Genomic DNA, 13,074 nt, shown 5'->3' with positions numbered 1-13,074 from the left:
TGCGGGGCACGGGGATGGGGAGGGGACGGGGAGGGGATGGGGAGGGGACGTCAGCAGCTCAGGGACACCGACGGGGCTCGGGGATGGCGAGGGTGGGTTCTAAGGTGGGTGGCTGCGGCGCCTGCAGCCCCCTCCCCAAATCCCCTGTCCCCAAATCCCCCTCGTCCCGTTCCCAGCGGGATTTTCCGCCTTGGAGGGTCGGCTCCCGGCTGTAGGGATATTGCTGGGTGTGGGATTTGCCACGTTTTTTCCAGCACTAAAAGGGAAAAAGCCCACCCAGCGGAGCCAGCCTGTGGGGTTCGCCACCCCAATTCCCACCCCGGGGTCCCCGCCGGCACCCATGGGTGCTGACCCGCCCCGCGCACACAGACACGGGAGGGGGACGTGCCCCAGGACGTCACCGTCACCTCACCTCTTTGCCAGGCCCCACTGTGGGGCACTTTGGGGGTTCCGGTGCCTTCGGGAAGCAGAGATTTGGGGGGTTCAGCTCCCGGGGCCGACGCCGTGCAAATCCATCGCGCCCCTCGGACGGCGACGCCGGCTCCATCTCACCTCCTGAGCGGGAGAAAAAGCAAGAAAACCACCCCAAAAGCACCAAAGATCTGCAAGCTTCGGGCTCCCAGCTGACCACAACCCCCAAAATTATCTCACCCATCGCAGCGACCCCATCGCTCGCCGACCAGCCCCCCCCCCAGGCACATTTCCCCCCCAGATTTGGGGTATTGGGGCACATACCGCCCCCAAGTCTCTTACCCTTACGGGGTCCTCGCTCCGGGCGGGTTGTTGGGGTCCGTGTCCCCAAACAGGAGCCGAGTCCCTCCTGCGGTCCCCCCAGGCCGGCGTCTGGCCGCGCGCGGGGCCGGGCGGCTTTTATAGGGTCCCCGGGGGAGGTGGAGCTCCTCCGGCCAGGGGGACGCGCCCTGCGCTGCCCACGTCAGCCCCACGCACCTCCGAGGGCGCTGGGGGCCGAGCGGGATGACCCCGACGATCCCGTTACCCGCGGCCCCGCCAAGCGGAGGCCACGGGGTCGCGCTCCCCGATTAAGCAGGCGCCGGCGGGGCTCGGGGTCGCGCCCCCCGCAGACGTCAGAGCTGCCGGGGAATTAATTCAAGCCGGGGAGCTCTTAATTGCGCTAACGAAGGCGGGGGGAGCTTCGGGCTTGGGAGGACGGTCAAGCCACGTGTGCGGCTCCAGGGTGGGAGTTAGGGGGGATTTGGGGGGTTTCTGAGCGTTTGCTGATGAGGTTTTGGGTAGCTGGGGTGGGTTCGGGGTCGCCCAGAGCCGCCATGCAGGGGGGAAAGGACCGGACATCACATTTCACACCCCAACCCATGGCCCCCCATGCTCTGTGGGGCTGTTTTTCCCCCCTAACCAGACGGGGTTTGTATAGGGCCAAGCGCACAGCCTCCCTACACCTCACCCTCCTCACCCCGCAGCCTTCGGGACGCCTGCCTCCAAACCCGCCCAGCCAACGGGGCACGAAGCAAAGAACCCACAGCCCGGCCGCCGAGGGGGCTGGAGGAGCGAAACCACGAGGTTTCACCCCAAAACCAGCCCCCGGGTGTCCCCCTGCCGCAGCCGCAGCGGGCGCCGAGGAGCAAATGAGCGCCAGGGCGCTGCCCTCACGTCCTCGACCTGCGGCGTGGAGAGCAATGCCTCGGGGCTTTTAGGGGGAAACAGGTGACGACACCGGCGGCCCGCCTAAGCAGCGGCGGGCCCTATAAATAACCCCGCTTGCCGCCACGGGGCCCCAGAAGCGCCCCGAGCCCGCAGGACCCCGCAGCCATGCACGCCAAGGCGCTCGCCCTCTGCCTGCTGGGCCTCCTGGCGCTCTCCTCGGCGTGTTACATCCAGAACTGCCCCATCGGGGGCAAGCGCGCCGTGCTGGACGGGGACGTCAGGAAGGTAGGGCCCCGCCGGCCGCTCTCCTCCTCCTCCTCCCGACCCTTCCCTGCTCCGAATCCTCCGAAATCCCCGAGACAAGGCGCAGGGAATGGGTTAGGAACAGGGGGGGTTTGGGGCCGGGCAGCTCCCGCAGCCTAGGGCTGGCCCCGCAGCAGCTTGGGGGAAGAGGTGGAAGGAGGGAGCGGGACGGCGATGTAAAGCTGCTGCTTTTCCCCAGCCCCAACCCCATTTGAGCTGGGGCAAAACGCTTCCAGAGGGGCAAACGGGGTGCGGGTTTTATAGGACGGCCCTTTTAGGGGTGAAACGGGTGCCCGAGCACCCCGTTAAGTGAGAGCCACGGGGGCTGTGCCGCTCCCCGGGCGCATCCCTCCTGACGCAAAGGCAAGGAGCGAATTGTGGGGGCGAGGAGGGAGCCGGGGGGGGCTGAAAAAATCTCCGCCACCGCCTTCCCGCCCCGCGCAGTGCCTGCCCTGCGGCCCCAGGAACCAGGGGCGCTGCTTCGGGCCCCGCATCTGCTGCGGCGAGGAGCTGGGCTGCTACCTGGGCACCCCGGAGACGCTGCGCTGCCAGGAGGAGAGCTTCTTGCCCACGCCCTGCGAGTCCGGGAGGAAACCTTGCAGCGGCGACGGGGCGAGCTGTGCCGCCCCCGGCATCTGCTGCAGCAGCGGTGAGCCCCGGGGGGGGGGGGGGGGGGGGTGGGTTTAGAGCTGGGAGAGGGGAAACCTCCGAGCCAAAAAAAAAAATAAAGCAGGGCAGAGCGAGCCGCCGGGCTCCCGCAGCGCTCGCTGCCTCTGGTTTTGGGTTGGCAGCCCCAGGTTTTATGGGGCATGACGCCACGGAGCGGCCGCGCGGCCTCGCTGCTCTGAAACCAAAAAAAAGGGTGCTGCTCCGTGCTCGAAAATCATAAAAAAAAAAAAAAAAAAGGGTGCTGCTGCTTCACGCTGCCTCGCTCACCCCGCGCTCTCCCTTCTCTCCCTGCCAGAGGGCTGCGTGGCCGACCCAGCCTGCGAGCGAGAGGCGCTGTTCGCGTAGGGCGCCGGGGGAAAAGCTGCGCGGCTCCGGGGGAGCAGACGAGCCCGGGCCCGCGACGTCCTTAAATAAAAATAAAGCTTCTATGGAGAACAAAAGCTCAACGCCTGCACGCTTTTCGTGTGCCGCCTGCTGCAGCCGCAGGGTCCCGGTTCAGCAGGGGCAGGCTGGAGGGACAAAGGGAGGTTTTTGGGGGGCACGGGTCCAAGCGAGGCTGGAAGGGGGCTTCCTGCGGCGGAGGGTTCGCCCCCAGGTAGCGGGGTGTGGGCACTGGGGCCGGGCGGCCCCGAGGCTGCAGCCGCGGGACAAGGGGAAGGAGACGTCGGGATCGGGACGCCCTCCGCACAGATTTCTTATCTGGCCCCATCCAACGTAAAAAAAAGAGGGCTCAAGGGTGACCAACAGGCCTCCCACCAGGGCAGAAAACGCACGGCGAACGATTTCACGCAACGAAACGCACGGGAGCCGCGGTTTTGACAAAACCACCGGGACCAAGTTTACTTCGAGAAGCATCCGGAGGGGCCCAAAGGCCGCGCGAGGCCGCTGGCACCCAGGGTTTGTGCCGTGGAGGGGGAAGCGCCCGGCCAGGCAGGCACAGCGGCGTGCAGTGGGGTAACGAGCCCGGCGTAAGGCCCGGGCACGACCCCGCCCGCAGGAGGCGCACGGCTTTCACTGCAGGTAAACCGAGACCAACCGAGCGCAGGGAAACAGAGGGGAAGGGGAAAGGGGGGAGCCAGAGCCGGGAGAGGCGACCGGGGACCAGTGGGGTCAGCTCCGGGAAGCAGCCGGCGGGATCGCAGCCCCCGGGGAGCTCAGGGCTTTGGGATCTGCCTCGGGATCCGCCTCGCTCCCCCTGGGCCCCAGGAGCTCCGAGAACAGGAGGGTCCGAGCCGGCGGGAGGCGAAGCTGCGGAGCAGCCTCGGAGCAACAGGAGCAGGGAAACCCGCGGCTCCTCCTCTGATGGGGCTCGATCACCTCGAAGCGACGCGGTCCCACCGCCGGCCCGAGCGTTTCTCCCCTTCCCTCCTTCCCCAGAACCCGCCTGTCCGACAATCCCACGCCCGCTTCGGGCAGCGCAGGGAAGGAGCCGCGGGCCCTGGCCCCGCTAGGGCAGCACGGTGCGCCTGACGACGCGGCCCTCCTTGTCCACGGCGAAGTTGTAGTTGCGCGGGTTGTCCAGGCACTCCTCGATGCGCGCCTCCAGGTTCTGGGGGGTGAGGAACGATTTGGCTTCCTCCTGAAGGGAAGGGCAGGGGAGCGGCTTGAGGGCGGCCGGGCAGGATTTGATCCCCGCGTGCTCCCCGGAGGAGGGCCCCGAAAAGAGGACTCGGGGTCCTCCCGCTCGGGATCCTTCCGCCCTCCGCTCCCAGAGCTCCCGCGTCACCTCCAGCCCTTCCTCGTGCAGTCGGGAGCCGACGTTCGCGTTCCCGTGACACGAACCCCCGGGAAACGAGCCCGTTCCCCCCACGGGCTGCCCAGCTGGGACCGGGAGCAGCGCCCGTACCTGCAGGCGGAGCACGGCGCTCTCCTTCTCCCGCAGGGAGGCCGCCGCCTGCCTGGCCTTGCTCTCCGCAGCCTGCAGCTTCTGCCTCTGCTCTTCTTCCGCCGCCTTCCTAATTCTTTCCTCTCTGCCACGCGGGAAGGGAGAAAAAAACCAAAACCACGCGCCTAAGCGAGACACGGTAACTGGGTACGAGCTCCGCGAGGTCGCAGGCAGCCAGAACAAACGCAGCGGCTCTGGGGAAGGGAGCCCTCGCCAGCCCCGCTTCCAGCCCGCTGCGGGTTTTTAGGGCTTGAAGCCCGAGCGGCCCCGCCGCGGCCCCACCTGCGCGCCCGCTGCCGCGCGTTCTCGGCCTCGTTCCAGGCCATCAGCAGCCGGTGCTCCTCCCGCAGCGCCGCCGAGCCCTCCAGCTGCAGCCGCTCCTCGCGCTTCTGCTGCAGCACCTCAGCCCTGAAGATGCAGCTGCCGCGGGGCAGGGAGCTCAGCACCGGGTGCTCAGCACCCCACAGCCCCCCCCACCGCATTGCCCCCAACCCCTCCGTTGCCCCCAAACGGCCCCACACCCAGCCACGTGTCCCCACAGAAGCTTGACTGTCCCACTCCCACCCCAAAGCAGCCCGACTGTCCCGATCCCACCCCCCCGCAGCCCCACAAACAGCGCCCTGCCCCACAGCCCCCCTACACCACCCTCTAACCCCTCCATTACCCCAAGACAGCCTCGTACCCAGCCACATGCCCTGGAGCAGCCCCAGTGCTGAACCCCTACCCCCCAGCAGCCCGACTGCCCCAATCCCACCCCCCAGCAGCCCCACAAACAGCCCCCCACCCCACAACCCCCTTGCGTTGCCCCCCAACCCCTCCATTACCCCTAAACAGGCCCCATACCCCGCCAGGTGCCCAGGAGCAGCCCCAGAGCCGAACCCCTATCCCACGGGAACTTCACTATCCTACTCCCACCCCCCAGCAGCCCCAACAGACATCCCCACACCCCACAGCCACCACCCCCCAACCCCCCCCATTACCCCCCAAACAGCCTCGTACCCAGCCACATGCCCTGGAGCAGCCCCACAGCCGCCCCCCTGCCCCACAGCAGCCCCACACCCAAACCGTTACCCCACAGCAGCCCGTCCCATCCCAACCCCATCCCACAGCAGCCCCACAAACAGCTCCCTGCCCCACAGCCCCCTTGCACCGCCCCCCAACCCCTCCATTACCCCACAACAGCCCCATACCCAGCCCCCTGCCCCACAGCGGCCCCATACCCAGCCCCCTGCCCCACAGCGGCCCCATACCCAGCCCCCTGCCCCACAGCGGCCCCATACCCAGCCCCCTGCCCCACAGCGGCCCCATACCCAGCCCCCTGCCCCACAGCGGCCCCATACCCAGCCCCCTGCCCCACAGCGGCCCCATAGCCAAACCATTACCCCACAGCAGCCCCCCAGCCGCCCCAAACCCCCTCCCAGCCGCCCCAAACCCCCTCCCAGCCCTCACCCCCCCGCGGTACCGGAGGGCCCCGAGCACGGCGCGGTGCTGCCGGTACCGCTCGGTGACCACGGCGAGCTCGGCGGGGTCGACGGGCGGCGGCACCTTCAGGCGGGCCGCCTTGGCCTTGGCGGGGGGGTCGTGCCGCGTCTTGCGGCCCCGGGCCGGCACCAGCCGCGGGCCCCACGCGAGGCCGAGGCCGGGCCCGGAGCCGGCGCCGGGGCCGAGCGCGGCCGCCACGACCGCCCCCGGGCGGCAGCGCCTCAGCGCCCGCAACATGGCGGCCGGCGGGGGGGACGGATGTGACGTAGGAGGGCGGGAAGCGGCGGCCAATGAGGAGGGAGGAGGGGTAAGGGGGTGGGGAGCGGGGCGTGACGGGAAATGTAGTTCGGGGAGGGGAGGGGCTAGAGGGCAGGAGGGGGGCCGGGGCGGGCGGGGTGCGGAGGGAGGGGGCGGCCCGGGGGGGGGCGGCAGGGCCCGGGGGGGGCTGGGACCTGCGGGGGGGAGAGAATGGGCGGTAATCCGGGGTAATCCGAGATAATCCGCAGTAATCCGAGGTAATCCGGGGGGTTAATCCCGGGAAGGGGGGGTAATCCGGGGTTTAATCCCGCGGGAAGGGGGTAATCCGGGGGTTAATCCTGGGGGAGGGGTAATCCGAGGGGTTAATTCCGGGGTGGGGGGTAATCTCGGGTGGAGAGGGGGGAATCTGGGGGTAATCCCGTCGGAGGGGGGTTATATGGGGGTAATTCCGGTGGGTAAATCCTTAGAGGGGGGGGTAATCCCGGGTGTGTGTGGGGCGTAATCCCAAATGGGGCAGGTTAATGCCGGGTGGGGAGGGGGTGATCCCGTGGGAGGGGGGTAATCCCATGGGAGAGGGGTAATCCAGGGTATGTGGGGAGTTATCCCATGGGGGTGTGGTAATCCCGGCGGGGGGGGGATAATCCCGGGAGGAGGGGGATAACCCAGATGGGAATAATCCCATGGGGGGGGATAATCTGGGGGCTGGGGAATAACCAGGCAGAGTGTGGGGGGGTAATTCGGGGGGGGGGGAGGGGGAATAAATTGGGGAGGGGAATAACCGGGCTGGGGGGGTTATAATCTGGGGGGCAAAATAACCCAAAGGGGGATAATCCGGGAGTTTCTCCCTACCTGCAGGGCCGGGGGGGCGCCGAGGTCCCTCTTGCCCCCCGGGTACCAGCCATGGGACCAGTGCTGGCCCCGGGCGGCTCCCGCCAGCAGCAGCAGGGCCAGCAGCAGCAGCGGGGCGCCGCGGGGAGCCATGGCCGGGGGCTGCGGGGCCGAGGGGGGGGCGTGGGGTCGGGGCGTCCCCCCCCCCAGCACTCGGCCTCATACCCACTGCCGGTGGGGGAGGGCACCCTGGTTGGGTGCAGCACCCATGGGTGCTTCTCGGGGTGGGTTTGGGGTGGGGATCCCAGGGGGTGCGAGAACCCATGGGTGCTGCTGGGCTGGATTTGGGGATGGAGATGCTGGAGGGGATGAGCACCCATGGGTGCTGCTGGGCTGGGCTGGGTTTGGGGTGGGGATCCCAGGGGGTGTGAGCACCCATGGGTGCTGCTGGGCTGGGTTTGGGGATGGAGATGCTGGAGGGGATGAGCACCCATGGGTGCTGCTGGGCTGGGTTTGGGGTGGGGATCCCAGGGGGTGTGAGCACCCATGGGTGCTTCCTAGGCTGGATTTGGGATGGAGATGCCGGGGGTGTGAGCACCCATGGGTGCTGCTGGGCTAGGTTTGGGATGGAGATGCTGCAGGGGATGAGCACCCATGGGTGCTGTTGGGCTGGATTTGGGGATGGAGATGCTGGAGAGGACAGGCACCCATGGGTGCTGCTGGGCTGAGTTTGGGGATGGAGATGCTGGAGGGGACAGGCACCCATGGGTGCTGTTGGGCTGGATTTGGGGATGGAGATGCTGGAGGGGACAGGCACCCATGGGTGCTGCTTGGTGCCCAGCAAGGACGGGCACCCCAGGGTCCTATTTGGGGACAGAGGTGCCGGAGGGGATGAGCACCCGTGGGTGCTGCTGGGCTGTGACTAGGACGGAGACGCTGTAGAGGACAAGCACCCACGGGTGCCCCTAGGGCAGATTCGGGTCCCCCCACCCCGGGGTGCCCCCATTCCCCCCCCCCAGGCTCTCACCTGCTCGGGGCGCTGCGCCGGGCGCTGTGCGCTGTGCGGGGTGCTCAGCGCCGCTCTTTGTAGGGCCGAGCTCCGCGGTGCTGACGTCGGCCCCGCTCCCCGGGGACCTCGCAGCCGGCGCCCGCCCAGCCCCGGGGTGCCGGGGGGGGGTGCTGGAAGCTGCTCTTGGCGAGCAGGGCGCTGAGCAAATCCCTCCTGCCTCAGTTTCCCCCATTCCAGCAGGGCTCCGAGTTTCCCTTTTCCCTGCCAATTCTCCCTTCGCCGCCCCCCAAAATCCCGGTCGGGATCCCTCTGCCCGCTTGGCCGAAAGCCCCCGGCTCTGGGGACGCAGCGGGGCCGGGGAAGGGGATTAAGGGGGATCCGGCCCCGGATTAAGGGGGATCCGGCCCCGGATTAGCTCCGGCAGCTCTCGAGCCCCTGCTATTTGCACAGGAGGCGGCGGCAGCTCGCCCCGGCCGCTCTGCCCACGGCCAAAGGTCTGCCACGCTCCCCCGGCCCCAAAACGCCGCGAACCAGCTCTGAGCATCACGGAAGGGAAAAAAAATCCTCATCCAGCGCCTCCCCAGAGCAAGGAAACTGTTAAAATTAACCATCATCACCTTTCTTTTAACAAAAACAGCGCTGCAGCACCGTGCCTTTAGGATTTTTCTTTAGGGCTCTTCCCGTGCCCCGTCCCATCGCGTTTAGGGTTTCCCTGGATTTATCACCTGGGAGGGAGCAGCCGAGTGCTGACCCTACGTGTTGGGGTGCTGGGCGAAATAATCTGGGGGGGACCCAAATCTCCGCCCACAAAAAACGGGGGTGAAGAGAAGGCGAAAACAACACGGCCCCGTCCCCCAAGAGCAGAAACTGCCTTTACGCCGAGGGTCCGGTGGAGCCGGTGCCGGCTTTGTTTTATGGCTGGGAAAGAAAAAGGGGGGACGCACGAGGACACGCTGGATTTGGGGGGACACGAACGCGGCCCCAGCAAGCCCGGCGCCGGTTCGTGGCGGGGCCGCAGCTCCCCGTCGGTCCCACAAATTCGGGGGAGGGCTGGGGACACCCGGCCACCCACCGAGGACGGAGAGGTCCTGCTCCGGCCCCGCAGCTGCAGGCACAAACCACAAGGGCATTTCCTTCAGGGAGCAAAAATCCATTTTTTTTTTCTTTTTTTTTTCCCTTTTCCCCCCTTTTTTTAAATCGAAACCCCACCCGGCGCTGCGAGCTTCGGGTCCCAACCCCACAGCAGGTGGGGGCCCGACCCCGAAGGAGGCAAATCCTGCTGCTGCTTCTACAAAACCGAGGCTGTTTATATAGATACACACACACAGAGTAAGCTTTTTGTTGTTGTTGTTGTTGTTTTTTCTCCTTTTTTTTTTTTAAGAGCTGACCAGCAGAAAAATGTGAAACCATTTCCCTGCGAGTTCGGCAAAGCTTGTGCTTCGTGGGTGATTTTTTTTTCAGAGGAGATCCAGGCTAGCTCGGCGGTTTGGTTTTGTCGCGGTTTTTGTTTTTGTTTTTTTTTTTTTTAAAAAGGCTTTACTCCCTCAAGAGAAAAAAAAAAAAAAAAGATTTACAAACAAAATAACAGCCTGTAGCAGCTCTCCAGAAGAGAGATGGTATGACAATATTAATCCAAACATCACGCTATTTAATTCCCCAATAAAACATTGGAAAAAAAAAAAAAAAGGAGCCGACAGTATCTGCACTAACACTTTGCTACATATAAAATCTCCAGCTAAGATGAAGCTCGTGGTACCAACCTCTAAAACAGTTAAGATATATACACATATTCTGGGGGGGGTATATTAACAAACAGAATATTACAAAATATTAAAGAAGGCAACTCTTCTGTCATTTTTTGTCTTTTTTTTGTGTGTGTGTGTGTGTGTTTTTTCACTTGAAGTTGGCGTAGTCTGAGAAGGCGTCGATGTACTCCTGCACCACCTTGTAGCAGAATTCGTACTGTTCCTGCGGGGAGCAGAAGAGCAGGGGGTTAGGCGGGGAAAACCCGCGTCTGAGAAACAACGAGGTGCTCTGGGGGCTGCACCCAGCTGCTACCGGCTGCCCCCTGCTGCACCCTAAAGCATCTCATGGCTCTTGCGGGGCTGGGAAAGGGGCGAAACCCGCGGGGGGATGTCTCCGGACGGAGGCAGCAGCTTTCCTCCTCCCCTCTGAGCCCCTATTCTGAGCCCAAAGACTTAAATAATCCCCGAGCGTCCTTGCAGCCCCCTCTTGTTAGACCTCCTCCAGCCCTGTCTGCTCTCCTCCCTGCCGCACCGACTGCCGGAGCCGCCCCAGGACGAGTTCCCAGGCTCCTGGAGCCCGGAATGACACGGGCTAAGGGGTGAGGACGCCCCCAAAAAGGCTCCTCCGGCTCGTGCCAGCGCTCAAAGCGGGTTGATGCGTTCAGCCAGCCCAGCTCCGCTCCCCCGATGTCCCAGCAGGAGGACGGGGAGGGAGCCTCTTGACCCACCTCCACCCCAAAGCTTTCACGGGGAGAGAAAACCTTCAGCCGAGGAAGTTTTTCTCCAAAATTTCAGGGAATTGAGCCCCCAGCGCGTCCTCGCTGAGGTCCACGGGGCCCGAGGAGCACGGGGTGTGTGTGGGGTGCTCAGCCGCCCTTACCAGTGTCTGCACCATATGCGGCCTCTGTAGTCTTAAGCTCTTCACCGTCTGAAAGACGTCGAGAATCCCTTCTGCCTTCACCCTTTCCAGGACGGTGCTCAGCGCACAGAAGGTTCCCGTTCTTCCTGCTCCGGCACTGCCAAAGAGAAACCCAGAGCTCAAGGAAACCCTCTGCTGTGCCCGAGCTGCGCCGAGCAGCCCGGCTCTGCTGGCGTTTTTCTCATCTCCACGCACGACCCAAGCCGCGCGGTCCTAAAACGCTGGCGTTTTGAGACGAGGGCGAAGCGAACCCCGAATTTCGGGGCTTTACCTGCAGTGCACAGTGATGGGGTGGTTGCCCGACTGCTGCTGCTGCTTCTGCACAGCCGCGATGATGTTGATCATCCCCTTGCCGTCGCTGGGGATCCCAACCTCGGGCCAGCCGTGGAAATGAAACTGCCGGATCTGTCGGCTCTTGTTTTCCTGGGGGAAGAGCACAGCCGGAGCTCAGCACGGCAGGAGGAGGAGGAGGAGGAGGAAAACCTGAGGCCCCCGAAGGGCCGAGGCCGGGCTCTTACCCTGGTGTTGGTCACCAGCAGGTCCCGCACCGTGTAGCTCTCGCACTCCTCCTCTTTCTTCAGCTCCACGGTGATGTCTCCGTAGGACACGGAGCCGTCGGAGGGCCAGTACTGGGCGCACTTCTCCTGGGAAAGCATTGCGGGAGGGGTAAGGGTGTGCTCTGCTTTCTTTTAGTGCTCGCCTGGGCGCAGCCAGGCCATGCCTTTACCTGGCCTCTCTCCTCCAGCTCCGTCAGCATCACGATGGAGCAGGATTTCCACTCCCAGATCATCCTCCAGAAGTCCTCTATCGTGTGCTGCAGCGGCCCTTGGCTGGCGATGTAGGAATCCTTCTGGCGATAACCCTGCACGGAAACAAGAGGAAAAAAGTGTTTTTTTTTGGGGGGAGAAACACCCTCGAGCCTTGTTCGTGGTACCCAGAGGGGGTTTGGCAGAGGTGTCATTGCCCTGGGGAGAAAGCTCCCTGGGGAAACAGCACCAACTCTTGGCAAGGTAAAGGGCTGGAGGTGCACCCCTGCGGAGCTCTCTGTGCCATTTAATTCAGCAAAGAGCGCGGCGCAGGCACTCTTAATCCTGCCTGCGAGCGCCAAGCGAAAGGGCACGCCGGACCCGCTCTCCCTGGGCCCCCTGCCCTATTCCTCCACGCCAGGCAAAGAGGCTGCGGTGCCCAGGCTGCTCGTCGCGGCTCCCCGCGCCGTGCCAGGCTCTCCGCACGCTCAGCTCGACCGGCTGAGGTCTGCGTGGGAGCTCTGCCCTCCAAATGCGAGCCCTCCCCCCCAAAAAAAACAACCAAAAAGTGGTAAATCCGGTGGATTTGGGGCCTTCTGGCTCATTCCGAGTGGGGACTGCGTGCAGCAGCGGAGGATACGTCCATGTGCTGCTGGACACGCTGCCGAGCCGAGTTAAACTGTGGGGCACTGTGACTGTTTGTGCAAATAACCGCAGGCTGGGCAGAGCCATCTGCCTCGGCTTGATCAGCCCCAAAAACCTGGCAGCTGAGCCACCGCCAGCCAGAGCTCTGCCACGGCGAGACCTTCGTTGGTACAAAGTGCAGCTGAGGCGGGATCAAATTCCCCACGTGTGCGTGGCCCCGCGTGTCTGGAGAAGAATTTGGTTTTCCAAATTTTTGGAATTTGGGTTTGGGCTTCCAGAACTCCTACGACACGTTGAGAAGTCCCAACTTTGTAGCAGTCATGGCTAAGTGCTACCGTTCCGCTTCTTACTGGGGATTTTGGGAAGCAGGGAGCAAAACCAGGCGTTGTCGTAAGTCAGGGTGACTCTGCTCCACAACAAGAAGTGCTTCGAGACAGAAAACCTCCAACATTCCCCCGCGACCTCGCAGCAGACTGAACGCAGATGTTTCGTCATTCGGAGCTCGCCATTTAAACAAAACTCAGCGGAGGCAGGAAATTGAACCCTCGACAAAATTGCCTGCCTGACATTTCAGCTTTCTGATCAAGAGCAAGGCGGCTGCTCGCAGCTGCATTTTGGCAGAAGCTGACGCGGCCAGAGCACAGCCAGAGTGAAATGCAGGGACCCGACAGGAGGGATTTTGGGGGAAGAGATCATTTGGGACGTTGTATCTGGGAATACATTGATTTTACTAGTTTGGCCCGTGGCAGTAATTACCCTTTGGGGGGAAGAAAGCCCCGCTGCCATTAGGAAATGATATTAGAAATTGGGCTAGGAGAAATGATATTAGAACAAAAATGGTATTAGAGATTGGGCTAGGGAAGAGCAAAATTCTTTGTCGCTTACCCAGCGCTGGCATCACTGCGCAAAGATAAACACTGCTGGGAGACGGACCCCTGAAGTCAACAGGATTACTCACGGGGAAA

General features: G+C 64.0%; 3 protein-coding genes across 6 annotated transcripts in view; 1 reads left to right on the top strand and 2 right to left on the bottom strand.

Annotated features, from left to right (window-relative positions):
* The first annotated feature begins 131 nt into the window (after positions 1–131).
* LOC308193773 (neurophysin 1) lies at positions 132–3,259 on the top strand. The gene is made up of 3 exons (XM_080588812.1): positions 132–1,905; positions 2,368–2,572; positions 2,888–3,259. The coding sequence occupies exons 1-3, from the start codon at positions 1,786–1,788 to the stop codon at positions 2,935–2,937; spliced, it is 375 nt and encodes a 124-aa protein (XP_080444938.1). The 5' UTR covers positions 132–1,785; the 3' UTR covers positions 2,938–3,259.
* Positions 3,260–3,405: 146 nt separating this feature from the next.
* MRPS26 (mitochondrial ribosomal protein S26) lies at positions 3,406–6,225 on the bottom strand. The gene is made up of 4 exons (XM_080588810.1): positions 5,940–6,225; positions 4,760–4,897; positions 4,439–4,562; positions 3,406–4,171 (listed from the first exon to the last, which is right to left on the bottom strand). The coding sequence occupies exons 1-4, from the start codon at positions 6,194–6,196 to the stop codon at positions 4,040–4,042; spliced, it is 651 nt and encodes a 216-aa protein (XP_080444936.1). The 5' UTR covers positions 6,197–6,225; the 3' UTR covers positions 3,406–4,039.
* Positions 6,226–9,389: 3,164 nt separating this feature from the next.
* The window catches only part of PTPRA (protein tyrosine phosphatase receptor type A), a 101,160-nt gene continuing 97,475 nt past the window's right edge, over positions 9,390–13,074 (bottom strand). For all 4 annotated transcript variants that reach the window (XM_080590104.1, XM_080590103.1, XM_080590106.1 and 1 more), the window contains 5 exons: positions 11,446–11,580; positions 11,237–11,362; positions 10,990–11,141; positions 10,680–10,815; positions 9,390–10,022 (listed from right to left, as the gene is read on the bottom strand). In XM_080590104.1, the coding sequence (XP_080446230.1) occupies positions 9,948–10,022; positions 10,680–10,815; positions 10,990–11,141; positions 11,237–11,362; positions 11,446–11,580 (624 nt within the window). In that variant the 3' untranslated portion in view covers positions 9,390–9,947. The remainder of the gene's footprint in view (positions 10,023–10,679; positions 10,816–10,989; positions 11,142–11,236; positions 11,363–11,445; positions 11,581–13,074) is intronic.

Source organism: Anser brachyrhynchus, assembly GCF_964034855.1.
Source record: "Anser brachyrhynchus genome assembly, chromosome: 4".
NCBI lineage: Eukaryota > Metazoa > Chordata > Aves > Anseriformes > Anatidae > Anser > Anser brachyrhynchus.
This window is presented reverse-complemented; position numbering and strand designations above follow the sequence as displayed.